This window comes from Saccoglossus kowalevskii, chromosome 10, assembly GCF_978046115.1.
Source record: "Saccoglossus kowalevskii chromosome 10, keSacKowa6.1, whole genome shotgun sequence".
NCBI lineage: Eukaryota > Metazoa > Hemichordata > Enteropneusta > Harrimaniidae > Saccoglossus > Saccoglossus kowalevskii.
This window is the reverse complement of record NC_140650.1, coordinates 12,057,343-12,081,218: the sequence shown is the minus strand read 5'-3', so window position 1 is coordinate 12,081,218 and position 23,876 is coordinate 12,057,343. Positions and strand designations below refer to the sequence as shown.

At 34.4% G+C, this 23,876-nt stretch overlaps 2 protein-coding genes across 2 annotated transcripts; both read left to right on the top strand.

Annotated features, from left to right (window-relative positions):
- Positions 1 to 1,146: 1,146 nt before the first annotated feature.
- LOC102809012 (tripartite motif-containing protein 2-like) lies at positions 1,147 to 5,714 on the top strand. Its single transcript, XM_085504847.1, has 3 exons — positions 1,147 to 1,259; positions 4,559 to 5,670; positions 5,706 to 5,714. The coding sequence occupies exons 2-3, from the start codon at positions 4,582 to 4,584 to the stop codon at positions 5,712 to 5,714; spliced, it is 1,098 nt and encodes a 365-aa protein (XP_085360973.1). The 5' UTR covers positions 1,147 to 1,259; positions 4,559 to 4,581.
- Positions 5,692 to 19,070, top strand: LOC146737868 (E3 ubiquitin-protein ligase DTX3-like). The gene is made up of 3 exons (XM_085504259.1): positions 5,692 to 5,826; positions 14,280 to 14,464; positions 16,792 to 19,070. The coding sequence occupies exons 1-3, from the start codon at positions 5,743 to 5,745 to the stop codon at positions 16,865 to 16,867; spliced, it is 345 nt and encodes a 114-aa protein (XP_085360385.1). The 5' UTR covers positions 5,692 to 5,742; the 3' UTR covers positions 16,868 to 19,070.
- Positions 19,071 to 23,876: the final 4,806 nt, after the last annotated feature.

Below are 23,876 nucleotides of genomic sequence, written 5' to 3'. Positions count from 1 at the left end.
ATCCCTACAACATTATATTTATATTCACCTCTCATTCCATTGCTTTACGGTATTTTATTAAGATGTAAGGGCTAATATTGTAAGTGACAATAAGCATCAACTTCAACAAACCGTATCGGTAGAATGGGGAGGAATTAATCTCGGTATTTGTATATGAAATTCGGTATTTATATTATTTTGCAACTACCTCATTACTACAGTGACATTTCGATTTAAATGATCATTCCCACTTTGTACCATATGTAGAACCTTTATCACTGATTATTGTGATAACAGTGAAGAATGATAAAATCAGTTGGATGGTAACAAATTCTAGAATATGTGAGCATTGAAGCTCTCCTACACTGAAGCTATTGTTTTTTTAATCATCAAATTAAATATACATTTTAATGTTATAATCAATGTTATTATGTGTACCCTTTCAATTAATTACATAAAATTTCTGACATTATTTTGATTTGAGCCAGTGATAGACAATGAAATAATACAATATAGTAATATGAAACAAACATTCAAGGCGGAACATCTAGCGTGGTGAGGTCGTCCTAGATCAAGTGCGGCATCGCCGATGTACGTAAACACATTCGCCGGCAGTTACTGATCATTCAGTTCAGGAAAAACAGAACAATACACCAAACTATTCAAACAATCAATTCGAGATTGGCGATATGGCAAAAAAACAAACATTGTATTAGGTTTTGGGATTTTAAAAATTGAGATATATATCATCCATATGTTATTCGAAAGCGCAATTGACAATTCGTACTGTTTATCTCTTTTCTACCAAAACAGAACGCAATCTAATTAAACAACCAAGAGACAATATTTATGAAAATCTAACAACGCGTGTGATATATATAGTTTATTTACACGAATTACGAACACACACTGTTTTGTGATGGCCACCTATTTTATATGTAGTTATAATACGGTTACTCACGGTTGTCACGAATTGTACTGGGTAACAAATCCAAAAGTTGAGAACTTGAGTCTTAATACAAAATGTTATGCAAAACTTTCACAACAAAAGAACGTATTATTCTTTCCGCTCTGATTTATTTGGTATAATGCCCGCGCACAACTTTAAGGCAATTCAGACCACCTATTGGGGTTAAAGTTCACTGCGTTACAGACTAGTACAACTGAACCTCACTGTACGTCTCCTGCCCTGGTTCCCGGCACTACAAATCTAAATTCCAACGACCAGCTCAAGACTTGTATTGCAAGGACATTGCGTATATAATAGTAGTTGATTTAAGGTAGGTATGATAAAATAAATGATTTTGTAAAACTATATAAAAAACGATTATACGATCGTTGAGTAGGTGTTATTCCTGACGAGACCGCCATTTTGTAGTCTATTTTTGCGTTAAAATCCCGCGGTGTTGATTTCGTTTTTAGTGGAAATGAAATACGCATGAATTCAAAACAAATGTAATGATAGTTAGTCGTTAGGAATACAACGATTTTAACAAATATTCAACCAGAAACGTAATAATTAATTTCAACGTGTCGAGTTTCTGACCTTATTTCCGGGTTCATTGAACCAGTTTGTATGTGGCTAGCATTCGAAGGTGAATACGGCACATATGTTCACATGTTCGGTCTATTGATCTCGTTTATCAGTTAACTGGACAGGTATCAAGATCAATACACGAACTGTCGAGCAAGATTGTATTTGAATCAGCAATATCCAATGTTTTACTGAATTTATACGCACCAAGATTTTTTTAAATAATTAATAAATCCTATTTATTTGAACAATCATGCAGCGTTTTTCGCATGTCGTTTGCCGGTGATCATTGTATACGCAACTGAAATACAAACGTCTACGACGCGCTAACCACACTATATATTCAATATTTCGGCATTTCTTAGCGTTTAGGACTGCACAATATTGCATGATAGCAGGGCTTGTCGAACATGGATGTTAAATAACGGACAGTGCTGCGCCTCGTCCATTATTGCCCGCATTCCTGCCCTGTTATCACGCAATATAGGCAGTGCGTCCTCCTCTATTCCCTAAATATCAAATTACGTATATACTCACTACCTCAGTTTTAGAATGGGAGCAGTGGTTGATCACCGACATTTTCTTTGTCAATACAACCGCTCAATATTCTAATTAGTAATGGAGCTAAATCCTCTGTGAATAATTCTTCATTATGCGATAAAATATAATTTGGTAGAAAACAAAATGTATTTGTACAAGGGGCGGTATAAAATGCATTAATAAATTGTACACATACCTGAAGTCAAATTATAAACCTACACCCAATGTAAAGGTAGTATAAATGTCAATTGAGATATGGTGTATGTCGTATTGAGTATTTTATTTGCACTATTACAAAGTACAGGGCATTTATTTTGCTACTGTTGCTATAGGGATATTTTATTAAAGTTGCACCTCTCACTAATCATTTTGATTACTGGAAAAATAATAAAATCTGTTGGTTTGGCAACATTTCCTGAAATATTGGAGCACGACATCCAGTGTAGGCTTGCGTCACTGTTGTCTAGAATCAATGCTGCACTAAAGCTCGACTACACTGAAGGCCGTCATGTCTAATCACTCAAGGTTGTGCCAGTATTTTCGAACGTACTTCTGACATCTATTCAGAATCTGAACTGTGCACAATCCAAACTCATTATAATACTTACAGGATTAGTTTGAGATTTTCATCAAATCATACAAAGTTAGAATACAACTTTTAATTTTTCACTCCTAAGCTAATTTCAGCTAAATTACTGGATTAAAATAAAATATAATAATAATATATCAATGATTAAAAGTATTTCATATTGTCATATGACTACATTATCGCATGAAATGACATCTACCAGTTCAGAAGCAACAATTTGGAGAGGAGCTCGACATATGTACTAATGATTGAAACCAAAACAAAACTGATGATATACTATGAAAATGTGTGTTAAAAAAATCCTGCTAAATTGATGAAGATTATATTGCCCTTGCGTTTCCTAGCAAGGAAATCACAGATTTTTTAATAAACTTCTATGACTATACTAACATGTATAGAGTTCAGTGATTAGATTATTATTCAGAAATACCCGAGAAAAAAAGATCATTCCAGATGAATTAATTACAGAAGATTTTTTAAAATTGTTTTGACTTGAACCATTGTTAAACGATGAACTAATTCTGACAAATAGTATCTGTTTTCTATGAAATAATGCTTTAAAATTTATTCCTATTGTAATAGTTCCACTAGTTTGCATGTGTCGGACAGCTTTTCACCTATAAAATTGTTCGTACTGGTTAAAAAAATGCAGAAATTGAGAACTTAAGTCTTAATCAACAATTGTAATTAATAAATCTTAATCAACAAATGTAAATGAACGACCTTAAGCCAACTCATACAACCTACTTGGGGTTACAGTTTACTACGCTCCCAACGAACACATCAAACTGTACCTGTACTGTAAATATTCAACCAGAAACGTAATAAGTAATTTCTAGTGTCCTTATTTTCTGGTTCTTTGAACTAGTCTATATGATTGACAATGACTGTATGATTGACAATGCATATCATTCAAAGGTGAATATGGCACATATTTGCTTTCCACAATCTGAGTGTACAACGTTGTATAAGACACCCATATATAACGTGTGTAAAAGGGCGGTGGTCGTTATGGGACTCATAGCAACGTATACATGGCTTGTAAAATCATTGTTGGTTTACATGAAATTCAAGCACACGTTGCGCGACGAGCGGCGCCCTTTAATTACAAATATCATTCTCATTAGTCGATCCTTGCCGATTAACAAGATTGTATTTGAATCAGCAATATCCATTGCTTTCCTATATTTCATATAGATTGTCCGTCTTCGACTATCGTCCGTCAACAATTGTATTTTTCACTTCTCAAAATCTACCAAGCCAATTGCCCTTATACTTGGTATGCATGTACCTTGGCTGGACATATGTCAACTTTGTTCATTTTCAAATATTTTTGCTAAAATTGCTATTTTCGGCTAGCAGCCCGATTGCTTCATATGCTTTATGTAAATTAGTGTAGCTCTATCAGATTTGTTCATTTTCAGACGATATTCTTAATTTCTTATTCTTAGTCAATTCTTTTGTAATTCTTTGGTTAAAAATAAATTTTGAACTTCTTCTTGATAACTACTGCTTTGATATTTGGTATGTTGCTACCTTGGGTACACGTATGTCAGATATACGTCATTTTGTGACGATATCTTCAATTTTCTATTTTAAGCGAATATTTGTATCATTTTACGTTGTCGTAGATGTTCGATTGTTGTGATAAATCTTTCGGCTATGTGTTAACGTCGCCGTTAATTATAGATTGTGCTGTTTATTGTGTATGTTGGCCAAACATTGTTTATTTAGCATTTTTACAATGACGATTTTGAATATGAGTTGAAATCAGCGATTAGACAGGTTATTTGTTAAAAATTATAAATACCCAAAATAGTCACTTCAGTTGTCATTAATAAATTAATGAATTTGTCAAGTAGATGATAGATATAAAAATATGAATCGAATTTTCCACTTATTTTTCCAATTTGCAGATTCAATTTATAACCGTCTCATAATGGCAAGCAATATTGGAGCCACGTCACACAAGCAACTAATGGACGATATTGATGAAAAAATTCTTCTTTGTCCTATATGTCAAGAAAGATTCACATCACCAAAAATATTACCATGTGTTCATACATTCTGTGAGAAATGTCTGAAGTCGTGGATTGAAAAGAAACATGGTAAACTGACTTGTCCATCTTGTCGCAAACCACATGTCATTCCTCCAGGTGGTGTCAGAGCACTAAATAACAATCTGTTTATAAACGAGATGCTGGAAATGTTCTCTAAAGTCAAGATTGGTCAAGATGTGTTGAAGTGTGATGTGTGTGCATCGGCAGCCTCGTTCTGGTGCAAGGACTGTGTCGAGTTCTTTTGTAAAGATTGCAGTGTACAGCATAGTCGTATGCGACTTTCAAAAACCCACAAAGTGATCACAGTAGAGGAGTACCAAGAATTAGAGAAATCTGATCAGCGTCATCTCATCCGACCACGATTCTGTACAAACCACCCTAACAATCAACTGGAGTTATTCTGTGATTTGTGCCAAGTTACAGCATGCATAAAGTGTGGTATGATCGATCATAAAGGAATCGATCATAAAATGATATCCATGGAAGATGCCGTGAATAAATACTCTCCTAATTTACATAGTCTTACAGATAAACTGGAAAGAGCAGTGACGTCACTGATTTCATGTAAAGATAAACATGAGCAAGTAAAAAAACAGCTCAAACGTAAACAAATATCAGTAGAACAAGAAATAAAACAACACGCAGCTAACATTACTAAACGTGTAAAACAAGAAGAGCAGAGACTTCTTGCCAAGGTGACTGAGATATGTGGTAAGCAAGACAAAGAATTACAGGCACAGATGGAACACATCGAGTTGGATTTAGGACGTGCAAAAAGTATGCAGTCTTACGCTATTAACTTTCTTCACCATGGCAACCCAGCTGATTTTCTATCGCAAAAACAGAATTTAGAAGTCGGACTGACGGAGTTAGGACATACATCCCTATTGACTCAGTATGGAATAAGAACAGACATTAAATTCAAATTTCAGGAAAGTGTTTCACCACATACGTTATCCATCGGCGAAGTAAACTGTGAACGTACAGAGAGTTCCCCTCAAAGAGAGGTTGAATGTAGATCCAATGTTATCACTGGAAAAATGCCACATGGTACATTGAATGTTAAAGTTGTCAGTCTTGACGATATCATCATCGATTACAATATCCCGGATGGTGTTCAAGGGGTAAGACACATATAACCAACATATAATCACCATTGCTACACATTCATTACATGATGCCATGTTTCACAACTATCTTAATTACTGTATGTATTATTTTTTTCTGGGAAACATGTGCAGTACAATTCGCGATTACCGACAGACATGATGTTATGATTTTGCACAACGGGCGAGTGTATTACAAAAATTTAAAAAGTCAAATTACTCCGCCATTTGTATCCAACGTGTTATTTCCTTTACAGATAAACTGAGTAAATGATCTCTCTAAAATATTTAAATTATAGACGCGGACATGTACGAGTACAATATTCCCACTGCTCTGTCATAGTTACGTATGTGATAACAATTCTATTTTGTTATCATTGTTACTCATACACACACTCACATATACACAATTTATTTAAATTAACATATTACCATTAAACCCCGACATATCTTTACAGTGCTATAACAATGTTCACGTCACATTTCCACAAAACATATCAATTCATATTTCAGAATAAAAGACTTTGTTGATGTCCGTCCTCATTTCTCTCATTTGAGATTCGGCAATGCAAGTTTTTAGCTCCGCTGTCGACTTTGCCGAGCGGAGCTTATCATATGAGTGATTGTCCGTGTCAACATTTTACTTTTTCGACTTCTTCTTGAAAACTACAAGCCTGAATGCTTTGATACTCAGGATATATGTACCTTGGGTAGACCTCTCTCAGATGTGTTCATTTTGTAATGATATCTTTAATTCTCTAATTGTTGGTGAATATTTTTGTCATTTTTGGTAAAAAGTGATATTTTTGACTTCTTGTTCAAAACCGCAAGTCCAATTGCTTTGATATTGCATATATAGGTACTACATGTTGACCTCTCTCAGATTTGTTCATTTTGTGATGATATCTTCAATTCTCTAATTTTGGTGAATGTTTTTGTCATTTTTGGTAAAAAGTGATATTTTCAACTTTTTGTTAAAAAACGCAATTTCAATTTCTTTGATATTACATATATAGGTACTACATGTGTACCTCTCTCAGATTTTTTCATTTTGTAATGATATCTTTAATTCTCTAATTTTGGTGAATATTGTTGTCATTTTTGGTAAAAAGTGATATTTTCGACTTCTTGCTGAAAACCGCATATCCAATTGCTTTGATATTACATATATAGGTACTACATGTGGTTCTAACTCAGATTTGTTCATTTCATGATGATATCTTCAATTTTCTAATTTTGATGAATATTTTTGTAATTTTTGGTAAAAAGTAATATTTTCCACTTCTTGTTGAAAACAGCAAGTCTGATTGTTTTCATACTATACATATTGTTCATTTTCTAATGATATCTTGTGTTCTTTAATTGAAATGTACATTGATAACAGCGGAGCTATCTCAGCCGAGAGGCTGCTTGTTATTTGTATATCCTAGTTAATACTATTATTACTAGTATAATTATTACACTGTCCGTACTTGTATATTACTACATTCACTACTTGTATGTTAGTGACATAATATTATGTTCACGCCAAATTTCACGAATTGTATCTTTAGGTTAGAATAGTATCACTCTTAGTATCTTTCTGATACTGTTCCTAATGTAATTTCACTACTTTTATCTCATTGATACTAATACTACAAAAACAAATCATGTTTTTACTACTATTGTCTGGCTGATACTGTCACTACATGTAACGTATTTAAATTACTATCAGTATTTTCGGGTCACTATTACTAGTAACTGATGTCTTTTTATTACTAGTTGTTATTACTAATATCGTTGTGATATATTTATTGTTAGTATATTATTGACATTTTAATACTCGTATCATTGTGGCATTTTTCTAGTGTCTAGTATTTTTCTTCTGAAGTTACGTATCGTCGTAATGGTGTTACTTTTGCTTCTTGTAACGTTGTTGTATATTCAGTTCTAGCGTCATCATGGTACTTATACTACTAACATTGTCATATTTATTTTACTACTAATATCATTGTGGTATCTTTTCTTCTAGTATCGTCATGATTATTTTACTACTATTACGTTAGTAGTATTCACACTCCTAGTTATTTTAATTTTTTTTATTTACGTCTATCGCCCCTCCTGGGACATAGGCCGTCAACCAGGTTCCTCCAGGCAGAGCGGTCCTGAGCCAGCGTCTCCAGTTCTTTCCATGTGCGGCCCATCTTCTTAACATCTGCCTCCATGTCTCTGCGCCATGAGTTACGAGGCCTTCCCCTCTTCCCTTTTCCTTGAGGATTCCAAGTCAATGCCTGTCTAGTAATATTCGGCATTGGTTTCCGTAGGGTGTGGCCAAACCACCGCCATCGTCTCTGCAAGAGCTCTGCCTCAATGGGTTGCTGATGAGCAATCTCCCGCAAGTCTTGGTTACTAATTACCTCAGGCAAGAAAATACTTTTACAACTAATATCATCGTGGTACTACTGATATCTTCGTAATACTTGCACTACTACTATCGTGAAGCTTATATTACCACGAGTATCGTTCTGATACTACTGTTACCATAAAGATGATTTTAATACCAGTAGTGTTATGATACTCCCACTTCTTGTATCATCAAGACACTATTTCTACTATCATCGTAGTAATATAATCGCTGCATTATTTTTGTTACTTGCACCGTTGCAATGATTTACTTCTAGTATTATTATGACACATTTACTATTTATGTCGATGCAATAATTTCAGTAATAGTATCGCCGTGATACAATACGTGCTAGTATCTTATTGACAACTTTTCATATCAGTACAGTAATGATACTGTCACTACTAGTGTAGTAGTGATTCTTTCACTTGTAGTATTAATTTGATAACTGTATTTGTCAAAAACAAATGGTACAACTCCAATATATCTGTTTATCATATTCTGGCCTGAATTTGTGATGAATGATACACATAATAGTGAGATTGTTGAAATTGTCATTGAGGCTTGATTTTCAAACGAGCTCCGTTGCTTAATGTCATCGTTTTTGTAGAGTGTCTGATACTCGATAGTGCAGGATGGCACTGGATAATAATTCACACACACACAGAATTTAATCTAGTTAGCCATGATGGATTTTTAATAATAAAGCACGCCCTCTACTGGCCATGTATATTAATTGCAGGTCAAAGGTCATATGACATAACAGGACACTACATCCCTCCTTCTCTCGTTTTAATGCATCAATAATAGATGTTGTAGTCTGACTGATGATTATTATTTTTTTATTTTTTTTTTTTAACAAAACTCGAACCATGAACTACTAACAGTGTCCTCACTGATTTGTACATTTACTACAATGTTCAAGTCTATTACTACTGTTCTACATTCATTATTACTATTTCCTATTTTGCTCAGTTCAGATATAAACCAGATTGTTCAGAGTTCAGCCTCTTTTGTAGTACGTTCATCAGGAGTTAATATTTATAACAAAAGTAGATGTCTAACATTTGAACACTTTATGCAAATCTGCATTTTATAACGAAATTGACAATCAAATTTGAATAAGGGCAGCGATCCGCCTACACCCTTTTCTGACGTATGTCAGATATTAAGTCATCACATAATCATCATATTTCTTAGGCACATGTTTAATGCGTGTTGGTCTAGATGAAACTTGCAGCTCAATTGGATCACTTTGGATAGGCTCCTTAGCTCTCACAGTTTCTTTCGTGGATTGGTTCCCTTCATCATGAGTAGATTCTTCTTCAGGTTGCACATATTTCTTGACGTGAGTACAGTTTCTCTTGTATTGTACTCCTTCTGGTGATTCTATCACAACGCTATTTCCATTTTTGCTGAGTAGTTCATATGGTTCACTGGCAAATGGGGTTGATAGTTTATTTTCACGTTTCTGTCTGACGAGTACTTTGTCTCCTGGTCTTAATTCGGATTCGACTGCATGTCGTTTATTGTCTGCGTTCAGTTTAGCTCTGGCTTTCATCTCTGTATCGCGGTCACGGACTTCACTGACTTTGTGGTTCTCGCTCAGATTCGGAAGTTTCGTGCGAATTTGTCGTTTATACATCAACTCAGACGGACTAACTCCCGTTGTTTGATGTGGCGTTGCGCGATATGCGGATAGATATGCTCTTATTTCCTTCTTCCAATCTTTGTGTTCAGCTTGGGCGATTCTCTTTCGTTTAAGTAATGACCGGTTTTGTCGCTCAACTTCCCCGTTGGCCTGAGGCCACAATGGTGTAACTCGACGATGTTCGATTCCGTTGTCTGCTAGATATTTTGTGAAGCCTTCTGAGTTGAATGGTGGTCCATTGTCACTTGTTATGGACAGCGGTAGGACAGAATCTCTCCAGGCTCTCGATCACTCGCTCTGTTGTCGTAGATTTAATCACACTAATTTCGTAGAACCTACTATAATAATCTACCAAGACAAGTACATAGTCACTTGATGGCATTGGACCTAGAAAGTCTATAGCGAGATCCTGCCATGGTCCCTGCGGTAATTTGGTACTTTTAGTCGGTTCCGGTGGCGTTGGTCGACTTACCAGTTGGCAACTGTGACAACTTTTACAAAATTTCTCAGCTTGTTTGTCGATTCCGGGCCACCACACTTTGGTCCGTAACGTCTGTTTCATGCCCACGATTCCTAAATGTCCCTCGTGCGCTAGTGTCAATACACGTTGACGCAGTTTTCACGGTATGACAAGTCTGGTACCACGGAGTACCAGTTTCCCGATTACGCATAATTCAGAAGACGCTGGTATATATGGCTTGCAGCGATTATCTTCCCACTGACCGAATTCGATACAATGTCTTAGTGCGACTAGCTCTTCATCATCTGCTGATGCTTCCTCGACTTCTTGGGTTGTCATTGCGTTTGGTGTAGCAGATACAGCAACAAATTTGACGTAGTCGTCGGTTGGCAAGTGTATTCGAACTGACGGTTGATTCTCTGATGAAATAAGTCGCGACAGGGGGTCTGCGATATTCGCCTTGCCAGGTATGTATTTCACCTTGAACTCGTACGGTTGCAGTCTCAGAACCCACCGTTCGATCCTAGCACATGGTTTAGACTAGCACATGGTTTAGACTTTGTCGAATAGATTACTTCAAGTGGTTTGTGATCAGTACATATTACAAACTCAGTTCCATATAAATATGTATGAAACTGTTCACAAGCCCATACTATGGCTAATGCTTCCTTTTCGGTTTGTGAATACCGACGTTCAACATCTGTCAGACTCTGTATACACCTTGCTGCTTTTGCACAAGGACCGCACCTAGTCCAACTGGGCTGGCATCTGCTATGATTTGCGTGTCCGCATCTTTATCAAAGTATCCAAGGATTTCAGCACTTGCAAGTCGTTGTTTGAGCTCATTGAACGATGCTTTCTGTTGTTCGCCGAATTTGAATGGTACACCTTTCTTCGTCAACTGCCGTAGCGGGTCAGCTATTGTTGCGAAGTCAGGAATAAACCTAGCATTGTAGTTGGCTAGCCCAAGAAAACTACGAACTTCGGTTGCAGTTTCGGGTTCGCGTGCATTGAGTACTGCGTTTACTTTCGCGTCGGTTGGTCCGATTCCGCGTTTAGTTAGTAATAACCCCATGAAGGTTAATTGTGACATGTAAAACTCACACTTTGCTTTGTTTAATGTCAGATTTTTCTCTCTCAGTCTCTCGAGGACTTGCGCTAGTCGTTTATCATGCTCGGTTTCATTTTTCGCATGCAGGATTATGTCGTCGGATATGTTGGCAACACCCTCACATCCATGTAGTACTTGTTGTATTACGTGTTGATATACTTCGGGTGCTGCATTGATCCCGAACATAAGACGCTTATATCGGTATAGTCCACGATGTGTAACAAAAGTAGTAATACTGCGCGATTCAGGGTCAAGCTCAAGTTGGTGGTAACCCCATCTGAGGTCAAGCTTGCTGAATATAGTACTTTGGTTTACTTCATGTAGAACTTCTTCAACCGTTGGTATCGGGTGGTGTTCGCGAATATTTGCTTGGTTCGCCTGACGCATGTCCACACATAGCCGGATTTCCCCATTTGGTTTGGGTACAACGACAACCGGACTCACCCACGGTGTTGGGCCATCAACTGGTTTGACGATGTCCATGTCAATTAATTCGTCAATCTTAGCCTTGACTTTGTCACGCATGCTGAACGGTGTACGACGCACTGGTTGCGCTACCGGTCTCACTTCAGGGTCAATATGTAGTTTGATTTGGTAATCGTTCAGCTTACCGACGCCGGTGAAAACATCACTATATTTATCGGTTATTGCTGATTCACTCCTAATGGCCTTAACGTTCGCGCCTAGTTTCAAGACTCCTAGTTTGACTGCAGTCTCTTTTCCGAGCAAGGGCTCTCCCTCTCCGTTGATGACTATGAATTCAGCTTTAATTTGTGTGTCTGCAATTCGTGTTATTGCAGTGAAGCTCCCTTTTATTTCTAGTGGTTTACTGCATTCATATGCGTACAATTTCTTGGTTGAGCTTTTTGTACAGTCAATACATTTTATTTTCAGCTTCTTCAGCTTTTCCCATAGATCACTATCAATTATGTTGCTGCTGGCTCCGGAGTCGATTACCATATTAATTGGAATACCCTCTACCATCACTTTGATTTTCTCAATGTTGCGTCTCTGTTGGACTTCAAATGTATATTCATCCTCAGACTCATCAGCGCTGATGTAATTTATGGATGGTTTATTTCTCCTTTTCCCTCTCCATTTGGGTTTAGGGTTGGTTGTTTTTGTTTTACACTGTGCTGCGAAGTGGTCTGGTTTACTGCACTTGGAGCAGATTTTCCCTCTGGCCGGGCACTCAAGATCTCGACCATAATGTCCCACTTTCCCGCACAGGTAACATGTAGCAGCAGATTTTGCACTGGGGTTGTTTCCTTACGAAACGTTTTTCTCCCTGTGTTTTTCTCTTGTACACGGTGAATGGGCAATTCGGTATTCTTAGTAGCCATACCCTCAAGTTGAATTTCGACAGCCTCATATGCAGCAGAAATTTCTAGTACCTCCTTCAGTGTCAGTTTCTGCCCCTTCTCAAACAGTTTTCTACGTAAACCTGTTGATCGGCAGTTTTCAACCACTTGATCACGTATTTGTTTGTCAGACTGGGCCCCATAATCGCAATCTTTCACAACTTGTTTCAGCCTGGTCACAAATTGGGCAACACTTTCACTTTCATGTTGTTTCATGGCTCGGAAAATGTGGTTCTGGTAGGTAGTGTTTACTTGAGTTTTGAAATAATTGTTCAAAGCCTCCTCTGCCTTCTCATATTCTTTGGGACTACCAGTATCGTCCAGTGTTTCAAATATTGTTTGTACATCCTCACCTGCGGAATGGAGTAGCAATGCTCTTCTCTGTTGTTTGTTGGTCTCTTCACCAGCTGTGACAATCAGTCCCTTGCTATCAGCGTACATGGAGAAACTTTTCACCCATCTTTTCCATCGTGTGCCAACACTGTTTGGGTCTCCATTTGGGTTGAATGGTTTCACTACCGTGATGTCACCAATATTGACTCCAGCCATTTCTTATTTTACCAGAATGTTCCTTGATGATTATTTTTGATCCTCGTCGCCAGTTGTAGAGTGTCTGATACTCGATAGTGCAGGATGGCACTGGATAATAATTCACACACACACAGAATTTAATCTAGTCAGCCATGATGGATTTTTAATAATAAAGCACGCCCTCTACTGGCCATGTATATTAATTACAGGTCAAAGGTCATATGACATAACAGGACACTACAGTTTTCTGATTGTTATGTGACGTTATTAGTACTTGCCTAAAAATCACCAAAATTGGTGTAATATTTGACTATTTATAACATGTCAGAATATTGTAATAGCATTTATCATTCATATTTCAAAAAATAACAAGTCGTTATTAATTACATTTAGTTCAACTATGATTTTTTGCAGTACTTATGTATGTTATATCATTTTTGTTGTATTTGTCATTTACTCTTTTTGCTCGATCAAATATTCTAGTCATAGTGACCATTCTAACACAGTACAACCATATCTTGGCATGCAGTGTACGGGACAGATACATTTAAATATTCACATTTTTTTTTATGGTCAGAGTGAACTTTCTAACACAGTACAACCATATCTTGGTATGCAGTGTACGGGACAGATACATTTAAATAATTTAAATATTCAAATTTTTTATTATGGTCAGAGTGATCATTCTAACACAGTACAACCATATCTTAGTATGCAGTGTACGGGACAGTTACATTTAAATAATTTAAATATTCACATTTTTTATTATGGTCAGGGTGAACATTCTAACACAGTACAACCATATCTTGGTATGCAGTGTACGTGACAGATACATTTCAATAATTTAAATATTCACATTTTTTATTATGGTCAGAGTGAACATTCTCACACAGTACAACCATATCTTGGTATGCAGTGTACCGGACAGCTACACTTCAATAATTCAAATATTCACATTTCTATATTCATTTCAGAGTGAACATCCAAACCCTGGACAACCATACCGCGGTATGCAGTTGAAGGGATGGCTGCGTGGCGATGATGAAGGTCGGGAATTGTTAAGATTATTGAAGATTGCTTTTGATCGTCGACTCACTTTTACTATCGGTAAAGACAACACTGTCACTGAGAATGGTATTACTCATAACAAGGAACGATTGTAAGTACAAACACCGAGTCACGTGTCAATCACATTCACCTGGTTCACCTGTATTTACGTATATTACATACATTTTATGAGTGCGTTATAATAAATACAGTCATTGTTATAAAATTATTATAGATTATAAAGCAGACAGGTACCAAACTATATTGTGTATTTGGTGTGTATTACATATTACGCCCTCTATCGGCTATTGTTATTTGTCACGTAAGATAGAGGATAAATAAAACAACCAAATTGTTAGGTTATACATGTAATGCAGCTAATTATACGTAGTCGTCACTGGTAATTTAATACGGAATTATTTTGATATATTATCTTTTCTCAATGTATGACAAGCTTGTCATGTGTTTAATCACATCACGTGGTTCATTTCGGTGTGAATATCCAGGTAGACAATAACTGTATTTTAACAACCACTACATATTCCCATATTGCTCATTCTAGTAGTCGGATGTCCTAACACATCATACAAATGAAATGTCAGGTTATACATTCATACATACCGTAGATAATGAGTACGTATTTATCACTGGTAATAATAGACACAATAATTCAGCATTTCTTTCATACTATTTGTGTATTATGTTTATAACATGCCCGAACATCCACGTTGTATCATAGTAAATCGTAAAATAAGTTCTGGTCAATATTGCTAATAAAATGCAATACACTCAACCATTTCGATGTAGTATACATTACGTTAGTGCGTATCGAGATCTTCTGTTCACTAATGGCTTAGTCTAAATGTACACAACTATGACAAAATATGTTAATATTTGCTGGAGTGCAATTCTGATAAAACCACCTTGCGATTTTGATTTAACTTTTCCTGAATAACCATTGTTTGTCTGAAGTGCGAGACTTAATATAGATTTAATATTAGTAAATAAGGTAGCATTTATATATACAAGTTGAGTTGATTTGTGAAATAACACATTGGGTTAATTGTCCCAATCATCAATTAGCTCGTCCATTAAAAATCAATCTGATATGTATGGTCAGTGTTTAGATCTTTTGTATGCCACCATTTTTTGGTTAAGTATTACAATTGATTCTATTAAGTTAATATCCTAATGTGGACTACAAAATCAGTGAAATACGTTGGACAATGTCTCACTTAATCATATGTAGAAAAGTAATCTACAAATAAGACTTACAGATCATGGAGAAACAGGCCGATCCTTAATATAAGCAAGAAACGCTTGTTAATAGAGCTCTGACATAACATAGTTAAACTACAATGGCTTGCCCTGTAAAGTTTGTGCTCAATTGATAACATAATATGAAATTCTGAAAGGAAGAAAATATATTTAAAAGAAATAACAGATGAAAATAATAGATTCCTTATTCAAAAGACATTATAATAAGAAAGTAGTTTTCCAGCATGGCATTTGATCTCTAAATTGTCTACTTAATCACAATGCTATGAAGTTCTCTTATATACACTGTATACACGTAAACAGATTAACTCCACGTTTGATAGCCAAATATTGTTGGTGTTATTGTTTCCACAAGAAAAGTGTATAATGATGACAGACATTTTGACATTAATATGACTTCACATTACGGATAATCCAATAAGAGCCAAGATGAGGCAGCCATATCGCTGATAGAAAAAATTATTTAGATAACACTTTGTGAATGCGGATTTCTCACACCAGAAAGCCTCCTAAATAACATGGTCTAATGGAGCTCAGTGGATGGCTAATGGCTAATGAGTCAACCTTCCTCAGATATCATGCATGTTTGCTTTCTTTGCTCCCTGGTGTGCATAATTTGTAGCTTGCAATAAAGTCTCACATAAGTATTCCTTATTTTCTATAAATAATGTAAGGTTATAATGACAGGCTGTCCTGGCACATTAAACGAGTGCTGAGAATAGAATAGAATAGAATAGAATAGAATAGAATAGAATAGAATAGAATAGAATAGAATAGAATAGAATAGAATATTTCGTGATATTTCATGGTTTTGTCCCGTAAAATTGTTTTCCCTATACCACACGAAAGTGGAGCATTCTGTGATAGTTCATATGATTTAAATGCGTCAAACACCATAGAGACATTCACCAATTGGTTATCAACTGGATGTACCACCTTTTTGAGAAGATATTTTATTAGGTTTTTTTTTGTGTTTTTTGTGTCATTCAATAAACTTGACAAACCCTGTATATCGCACAATATTATTTAATGAACTTATAATTACTGAATGCATATGTGTGGATTGAACTAAAACTATACAATTTATGTAGAGAATTCAATGGAAATTCATACATACATAATCAATATTTACAATTTTGCTATGTATCTTATCTCTCACAGTTTTTTACTAGGTATAAGATGGAATGAGTACTGTAGACAATTACGACAACAACTTGCTGCTAAAGGAATCAAATAATTAAAAGCCGTGAAAAGACGTTCATTATCGATCACCAGGAATTGTGGGAACATATAAATTGAGTTGACCAGATGTAATAGTTTCATAATATTAAATACAAATTATTCAGTATTTATAATTTGATAATTTAATAAGTTTGTACTTATAAATTGTATGTTTTTTCTTATTTCATAAAAACTGTTTATGTAACAGTTTTCATTTTTTCATGTATTCGTCTAAAAATCATACGTATTGCAACAGGTGATGATCTAAATTTAGAAAAATGTGGGTTTTATTTTGTGAATACTGACAGACATTGACTTTGTTTATTATACGGTTAAACAATTATACTAATAATTACATTCTTCATTTTATTTTAAGTAAATAATAAATCTTTGGATACAAATGATTATTAAATATTTGGTCCCACTACGTGCTTTGTGGTGATATCCTGCATACATAAACTTTCATTTAGGAAAGCATCGAATATATTTGGTGTACGGAAATATGTATGACATGGAATAAAATTATAACCAATATTTAGTTTTAATTTTTGTCTGACAAATTTGTTCGATTTGAATCATTGACATGCTTCTGTCATTTACGTGAGTGTATGAATTACGAAGAGAGCAAATACAGTATGTGACTTTATCAAAAAAGGATACTGCCACCTTGGGTTGATAAAATGTGAATTATTTTTCGGTCATATTAATGCACAAAGTTGTTTATTCTTGTGGTCGAAATAACGATTGTCAGTGGGCGAAACATGCTTTTATACTTTTCACTTTCGAAGAACCATGAAATAGAATAAAAAAGTGAATATATAAGAGGAAAATAAAAGGATTTCATGAATTTATTATATATAAATTGTAAATAATACCGAATATTATTAATTAAATTGGAAAAAACTGTCCTGCATTATTTTGTACCGACTCAATTCTTGTCAAGGATAAGGATTTATTTATTAGTCATACAAGGCTTGAGTCCTTTACAAATAAATAATTTACAGAGTGTGTTATGCTGTGACAACAAAATATGTCAAGAAAAAATTGTCTTACCCTTGAAAGGCAAACACACTGTGTGTTACTTTAGTCATTGCGTATATCAGTATATTAATATCTTGAAAATACAATTCAAATTTGTACTATGTCCATGTGCTTCACATTGTCAAATAACTTCTTGACTGTATATTCTCAGATTTCTGTAAAGTGATTAGTTGATCTTGTAGTTTTCTATTTAACCAACAATGTGAATTAAACAAATATTGTATTATATTAAGGATATTTGAATTTACAAAAATATTATTTGTTTTGCTGTTAATGGGTCATTTTATTTTCTTCATTGTACCCAGTGCTAAATATTTACATGCCAAACATTCTATTCTATTACAATTTTTCCAATGGTAGATGGAGACTTTATTCTCACATTTTAAAAGACATAAATGGCGTTTCTAATTCTAGCTGTTTTTATATTTTATCTATGGTGACGTTTACTTTCAGAATACGTTTTTAGATCAATGTGAGGTTGACTCAACTGAATAATCTTATCAGGTGGAAGTTGTGCTGAAGCAATGACAGGTCTATTATGACGCCTACACAAATCAGATGTCACTTGTACATCTGGATAAACGTTTCTGCTCAAGTAATCAACCCAATTTTGTTCTCTGTACAAGGTGTTACAATCCTAATATATATAGCCGCTTTCATTTCTTATACGTATGTATGTATCATATTATTGATAGACTATTAATCCATGGGAATCTTAATTTTTATAACCACATTCATCACCGATATATATGCAAACATCATATTATTGATAGACTATTAATCCATTAGAGCCTTCTTATTCAGCACATTAATTGATAAAAGGGTTTTATACTTAATAGTAGGCTAAAATAGATATATTTCTGGTCCTTATGCTTTGCCATGTGATTTTTATTGTTATTTTCTTGCAAATATAATTCACGAAAACTACCTTTGAAATTTAAATACATGCTGACCAGAACCAAATTGTTTTGTACTCATTATTCAATAAATACTTGCCTTCTTTCAATTGCTTCTGCTCTGTAATTTAAAACAATGAATCCAAGTGTAGACTTGCATACAGTCCCTTGTTTATTTACTGTCGTTTTCTCAATAAAATGAAATGTTGTGGGAGTGTAAAGCCGAGTTTTTGCGAAAGTCGTCTGTATGCAAGTCTAATAAAAATGAACTAATGAAAGGAATGAGTACGTTAATAACATTTATTTATTAATCCCAGATTTAGTGATATTTGTACCAAGGTTTCAGTTTATGCATGACCAAGATTTGGTTCTGCAATGACAGATATGCTCAATTTTGATGCATTTTTAACATTAAAATGCCCACAATTATTAAAATTTATCATTAAAAAATGCATGTGCATGTGTACGATATGATGCATGTGTGACGTTTCCACATCAAAGCATGTCTGAGATAGACAAACAGACAGATGAACAGAACTAAAACCACAATTTCATGTTTCGGAGCGATAATAGACGATTTCATTTACGTAGCAAGCAGTTCAAGGTCATGCCATCTGACTGAAAAAATATTCCAATTGTCCTTCTAGAGTTGAAAACAAGTATGACCTGTCAATCACCTTTATGACAGTTTTCACACGGCAATACACATCTTTTCTTTACATGATTCCATGTACAATTGTATTTGAGGTAAGGAGGTTGAGGATAATAACATAGAATAAAGGATGCTGACAATGAACATGATTAACATATTTCTTTAATTTTGTATTATAATGATTGATGTGATGGGCGGAGGCCCTGACATTTGAATAAATTATTATTATTATTATTATTATTATTATTATTATTATTATTATTATTATTATTATTATATTTTCATAATATTATTCATGAATACCTTATTTAGAATTACAATATGTAAATTAACCTGTATACTTACTGCATCTGCGCTTTCTATTTTGCTATCAGTGGATACAAACGTCTTGACAGCATGTGATAATAACTGATGAAAACAATAATGGTTGGTTATTTGGGTTATTGGCACAGACGTTTACGATATTAAAGATAACACATAAATAATCACCTCTTTTATGGTCAGTGGTGTACTTCCCTGTGCTTCTCTGATAAACTGGGAACACTTAATTTATAAAATATAGGATACCCTTTAGTTTTTGTTTCAACACTGGTACAGAAAGTTAGACAAGCAACTGAGTTTACGGGTATTATTGAAAATGAAATATAAACTGTAAAACATATTTCCGCACTTGCTTTGCCCTCGTATTTTATGTAGATCCTGAGGCACGTATCAGCCGTGTAATCAATAGTGAAATTGACATAAACACAACAGAACGTAAACGCGACTGCCCCTCCCCCTACATTTAAACTACATTCAACTGGAAAACTTGACATGGCACAAATAGATTTAAAAAACAGGGCTATGAAAGCAAGTTTCAAAATTAAACAATTACTGATTTCTGAAAACAATTTCCCTATAAAAATATATTTGAAAATGTTTGATACAATCATCAAACCCATTCTTTTGTATTGCAGTGAGATATGGACATCCAACTTCATCAATTCAAAGAAATTTATGTTAGACACCTCTTCTCCAAGGGAGAAACTTCATGTGAAGTTTTGTAAATTCCTATTGAAGGTAAACTGCAAAGCAACAAACTTTGCATGCATGCTAGAATTGGGCAGATACCCTCTGATTCACTCTAGCATAAAGCAAATGCTAAAATATTGGCTTAAAATAAATAAAATGCCCCATAACACACTGGTGGCAGAAGCATTCAGTCTTGGAAACCATTTAGATAGTCAGAATACCCAAAATTGGGTCACCGGCGTTAAAAACATTTTCAATCTACTTGATGTAGATGCCAATGATGACAATATCATAAGCACAGTGTCTGACAAATTAAAAAGTATGTACACTGAACTTGCTAAAAATGAAATGCATGATGACAATAAAGGAAAAAATCATAAAAACAAACTCCGTACATACAGGCTACTAAAAACTGATAATATTTTTGAAAAATATTTAGAAGTTGTTAAAAACACATCACATAGAGCTGCAATGACAAAATTAAGAATCAGTGCGCACGTTTTACAGATAGAAACAGGAAGACACAGCAACATAGATATATCCAATAGAAAATGTCCCATTTGTAAAACTAATGAAGTAGAGGATGAAATACACTTTCTTCTAAATTGTAAATTATACATAAATGAAAGAAACGATATATTCAAAAAATTAATAATACACCCTAACAATACCAATAGACAGAAATTAGAAACTCTTCTAAATAACAAAGATAAAAAACTGATTCTCAAAATATCAAAATACATTCACAAATGCTTTCTTATGAGAAAAGAAAATATACAGAGATTGCCAGCTGCCCTGAAAATATAATGCATTCTTACATTTATATGTAAACTATTTATTTACTACTTTGTCAAAGACTTTTTTTTATTAGTTATTTTTTCTTATTCGGTTATACTTTTATTTATTGTTGTTGTATTTTAAATTTATATTTTCTGTATCTTTTAATCTTAATTGTATGTTAGTCCAGATCTCAATGGAGATAGGTTGACAATAAAGTTATTATTATTACTAATTGTATATTATGTTTATGAGATGCCCCAAACATCCACATTGCATCATATTATTTCGTAAATTATGTTCTGGTCAATATTGCTAATAAAATTCAATACAGTAAACAATTTCGATGTAGTGTACATTACGTTAGTGCGTATCAAGATAGTCTAGTCACTAATGGCCTAGCCTAAATGTACAAAACTATGACATAATATATCAATATTTGCTGGAGTGCAATTCTGATAAAACCACCTGGCAATTGTTATTTAACTTTGCTAAATAACCATTGTCTGCCTGAAGTGCGAGACTTAATATAGATTTAATATTAGTAAATAAGGTAGCATTTATAAATACAAGTGAAGCTGATTTGTGAAATAACAACACATTGGGTTAATTATACCTATCATAAATTAGCTCGGCCATTAAATATTAATCGGAGATGTATGAACAGTATTTAGATCCTTCGGATAATTTCTCTTATCATAGCACGTAGCTCTGTGTAATGATACGTGCTTGGGAATTTGAGCTTGGTTGTATGTATCCAACTTTTTTTTGCTAAGTATTACAATTTTATTAAGTTGTGCAAATTTACACCATAATGTAGACTACCAAATCAGGGACTATGTTGTAGAAACATAAAAACGTTGGACAATTAACATATGTATAGACAAACAAGTTGATTTAAATGAATCTAAACTGACAAATGATCTGTGATTTAATAAATAAAAATAAATGAACAATATCCCTAACATAAACCAAAAACACTAGTTAATCAGGCTCTGATGCATTACAAACATACACACAATACACATGGCTTGCCCTGTAAAGTGCGTGCTCAATTGATAACATTTACGAAAAATCCAACATAATAAAGTAATCTTAGAAAATTCTGAAAGGGAGAAAATCTTTGTAAAGAAAAAAAGCACATGAAAAAAATAGATTTCCTCATTCAAAGAAATGACATAATGAAAAAGTAGTTTTCCAGCATGGCATTTGATCTCTCAATTTTCTACATGAAAAATGTTTTAACCAAAATGTTATGAAGTTTTCCCATATACATTGTAGACACGAAAAAAATCCCTCCAAAGTCTATACAGGTTTGATAGAGATCGTTTAAAGATTATTAGTTTTATTGTTTCTACAAGAAAAGTGTATAATGATGACAGGCATTTTGCCATTAATATGACTTCACATTACGGCTAATAACAGCCAAGATAAGCAATCATTTCGCTGATAAGGAAAATTATTTAGATTACACATTGTGAATGTGGATTTCTAACACCAGAAACCCTCATAAATAACATGGTCCAGTGTAGCACAGTGTAGAAAGCTAACGAGTGTGCCTTCCTCAGATATCATGGATGTTTGCTTTTTTTGCTCCCTGGTGTGCATAATAACATGCAATGACCTCTCACATCATTTACTAGACTAGACTAGACTAGACTAGACTAGACTAGACTAGACTAGACTAGACTAGACTAGACTAGACTAGACTAGAATAGAATAGACTAGAATAGAATAGAATAGACTAGACTAGACTAGACTAGACTAGACTAGACTAGAATAGAATAGAATAGAATAGAATAGAATAGAATAGAATAGAATAGAATAGAATCGAATCGAATCGAATAGAATCAGCCGGGGGCACTTCATTGGATTTCATGGATTTGGCTCTGGAAGTCAGATTGATAATGAGCAAGACCTTTTGACCTATATTAAGTTTGAATTGTTAGAATGCTTACCTGGAACGATAGCTAGTAAAATTGTTTTCCCAATACCACACGAAAGTGAGGCATCTTGTATTTATTCAAATGAGTCTATCGATAGAGACCAATTGGTTATTTACTGGATACTAACTTGACAAAACCCATATATCACCCATTACTATTAATGACTACACTCAATGCATAGATTGTGGATTCAAGTAAACTATACAATCACACTCATATGGTTGAACACATATTGATGTAAAGAATTCGATGGAAATTCAAACATTCACTTATACTCATTTTTAGCTCTGCTGTCGACTTTGTCAAGCGGAGCTTATCATATTAGTGATTGTCCGTCGTCGTCTGTGTCAATGTTTTACTTTTTCGACCTCTTCTTGAAAACTACATGCCTGAATGCTTTGATACTTGGTGTATATGTACCTTGTGTAGACCTCTCTTAGGTTTGTTCATTTCATGATGATACCTTCAATTCTCTAATTTTGGTGAATATTTTTGTCATTTTTGGTAAAAAGTGATATTTTTGACTTCTTGTTCAAAACCGCAAGTCCAATTGCTTTGATATTACATATATAGGTACTACATGTGGACCTCGCTCAGATTTGTTCATTTTGTAATGATATATTTAATTTTCTAATTTTGATGAATATTTTTGTCATTTTTGGTAACAAGTGATATTTTCAACTTCTTGTTGAAATCAGCAGG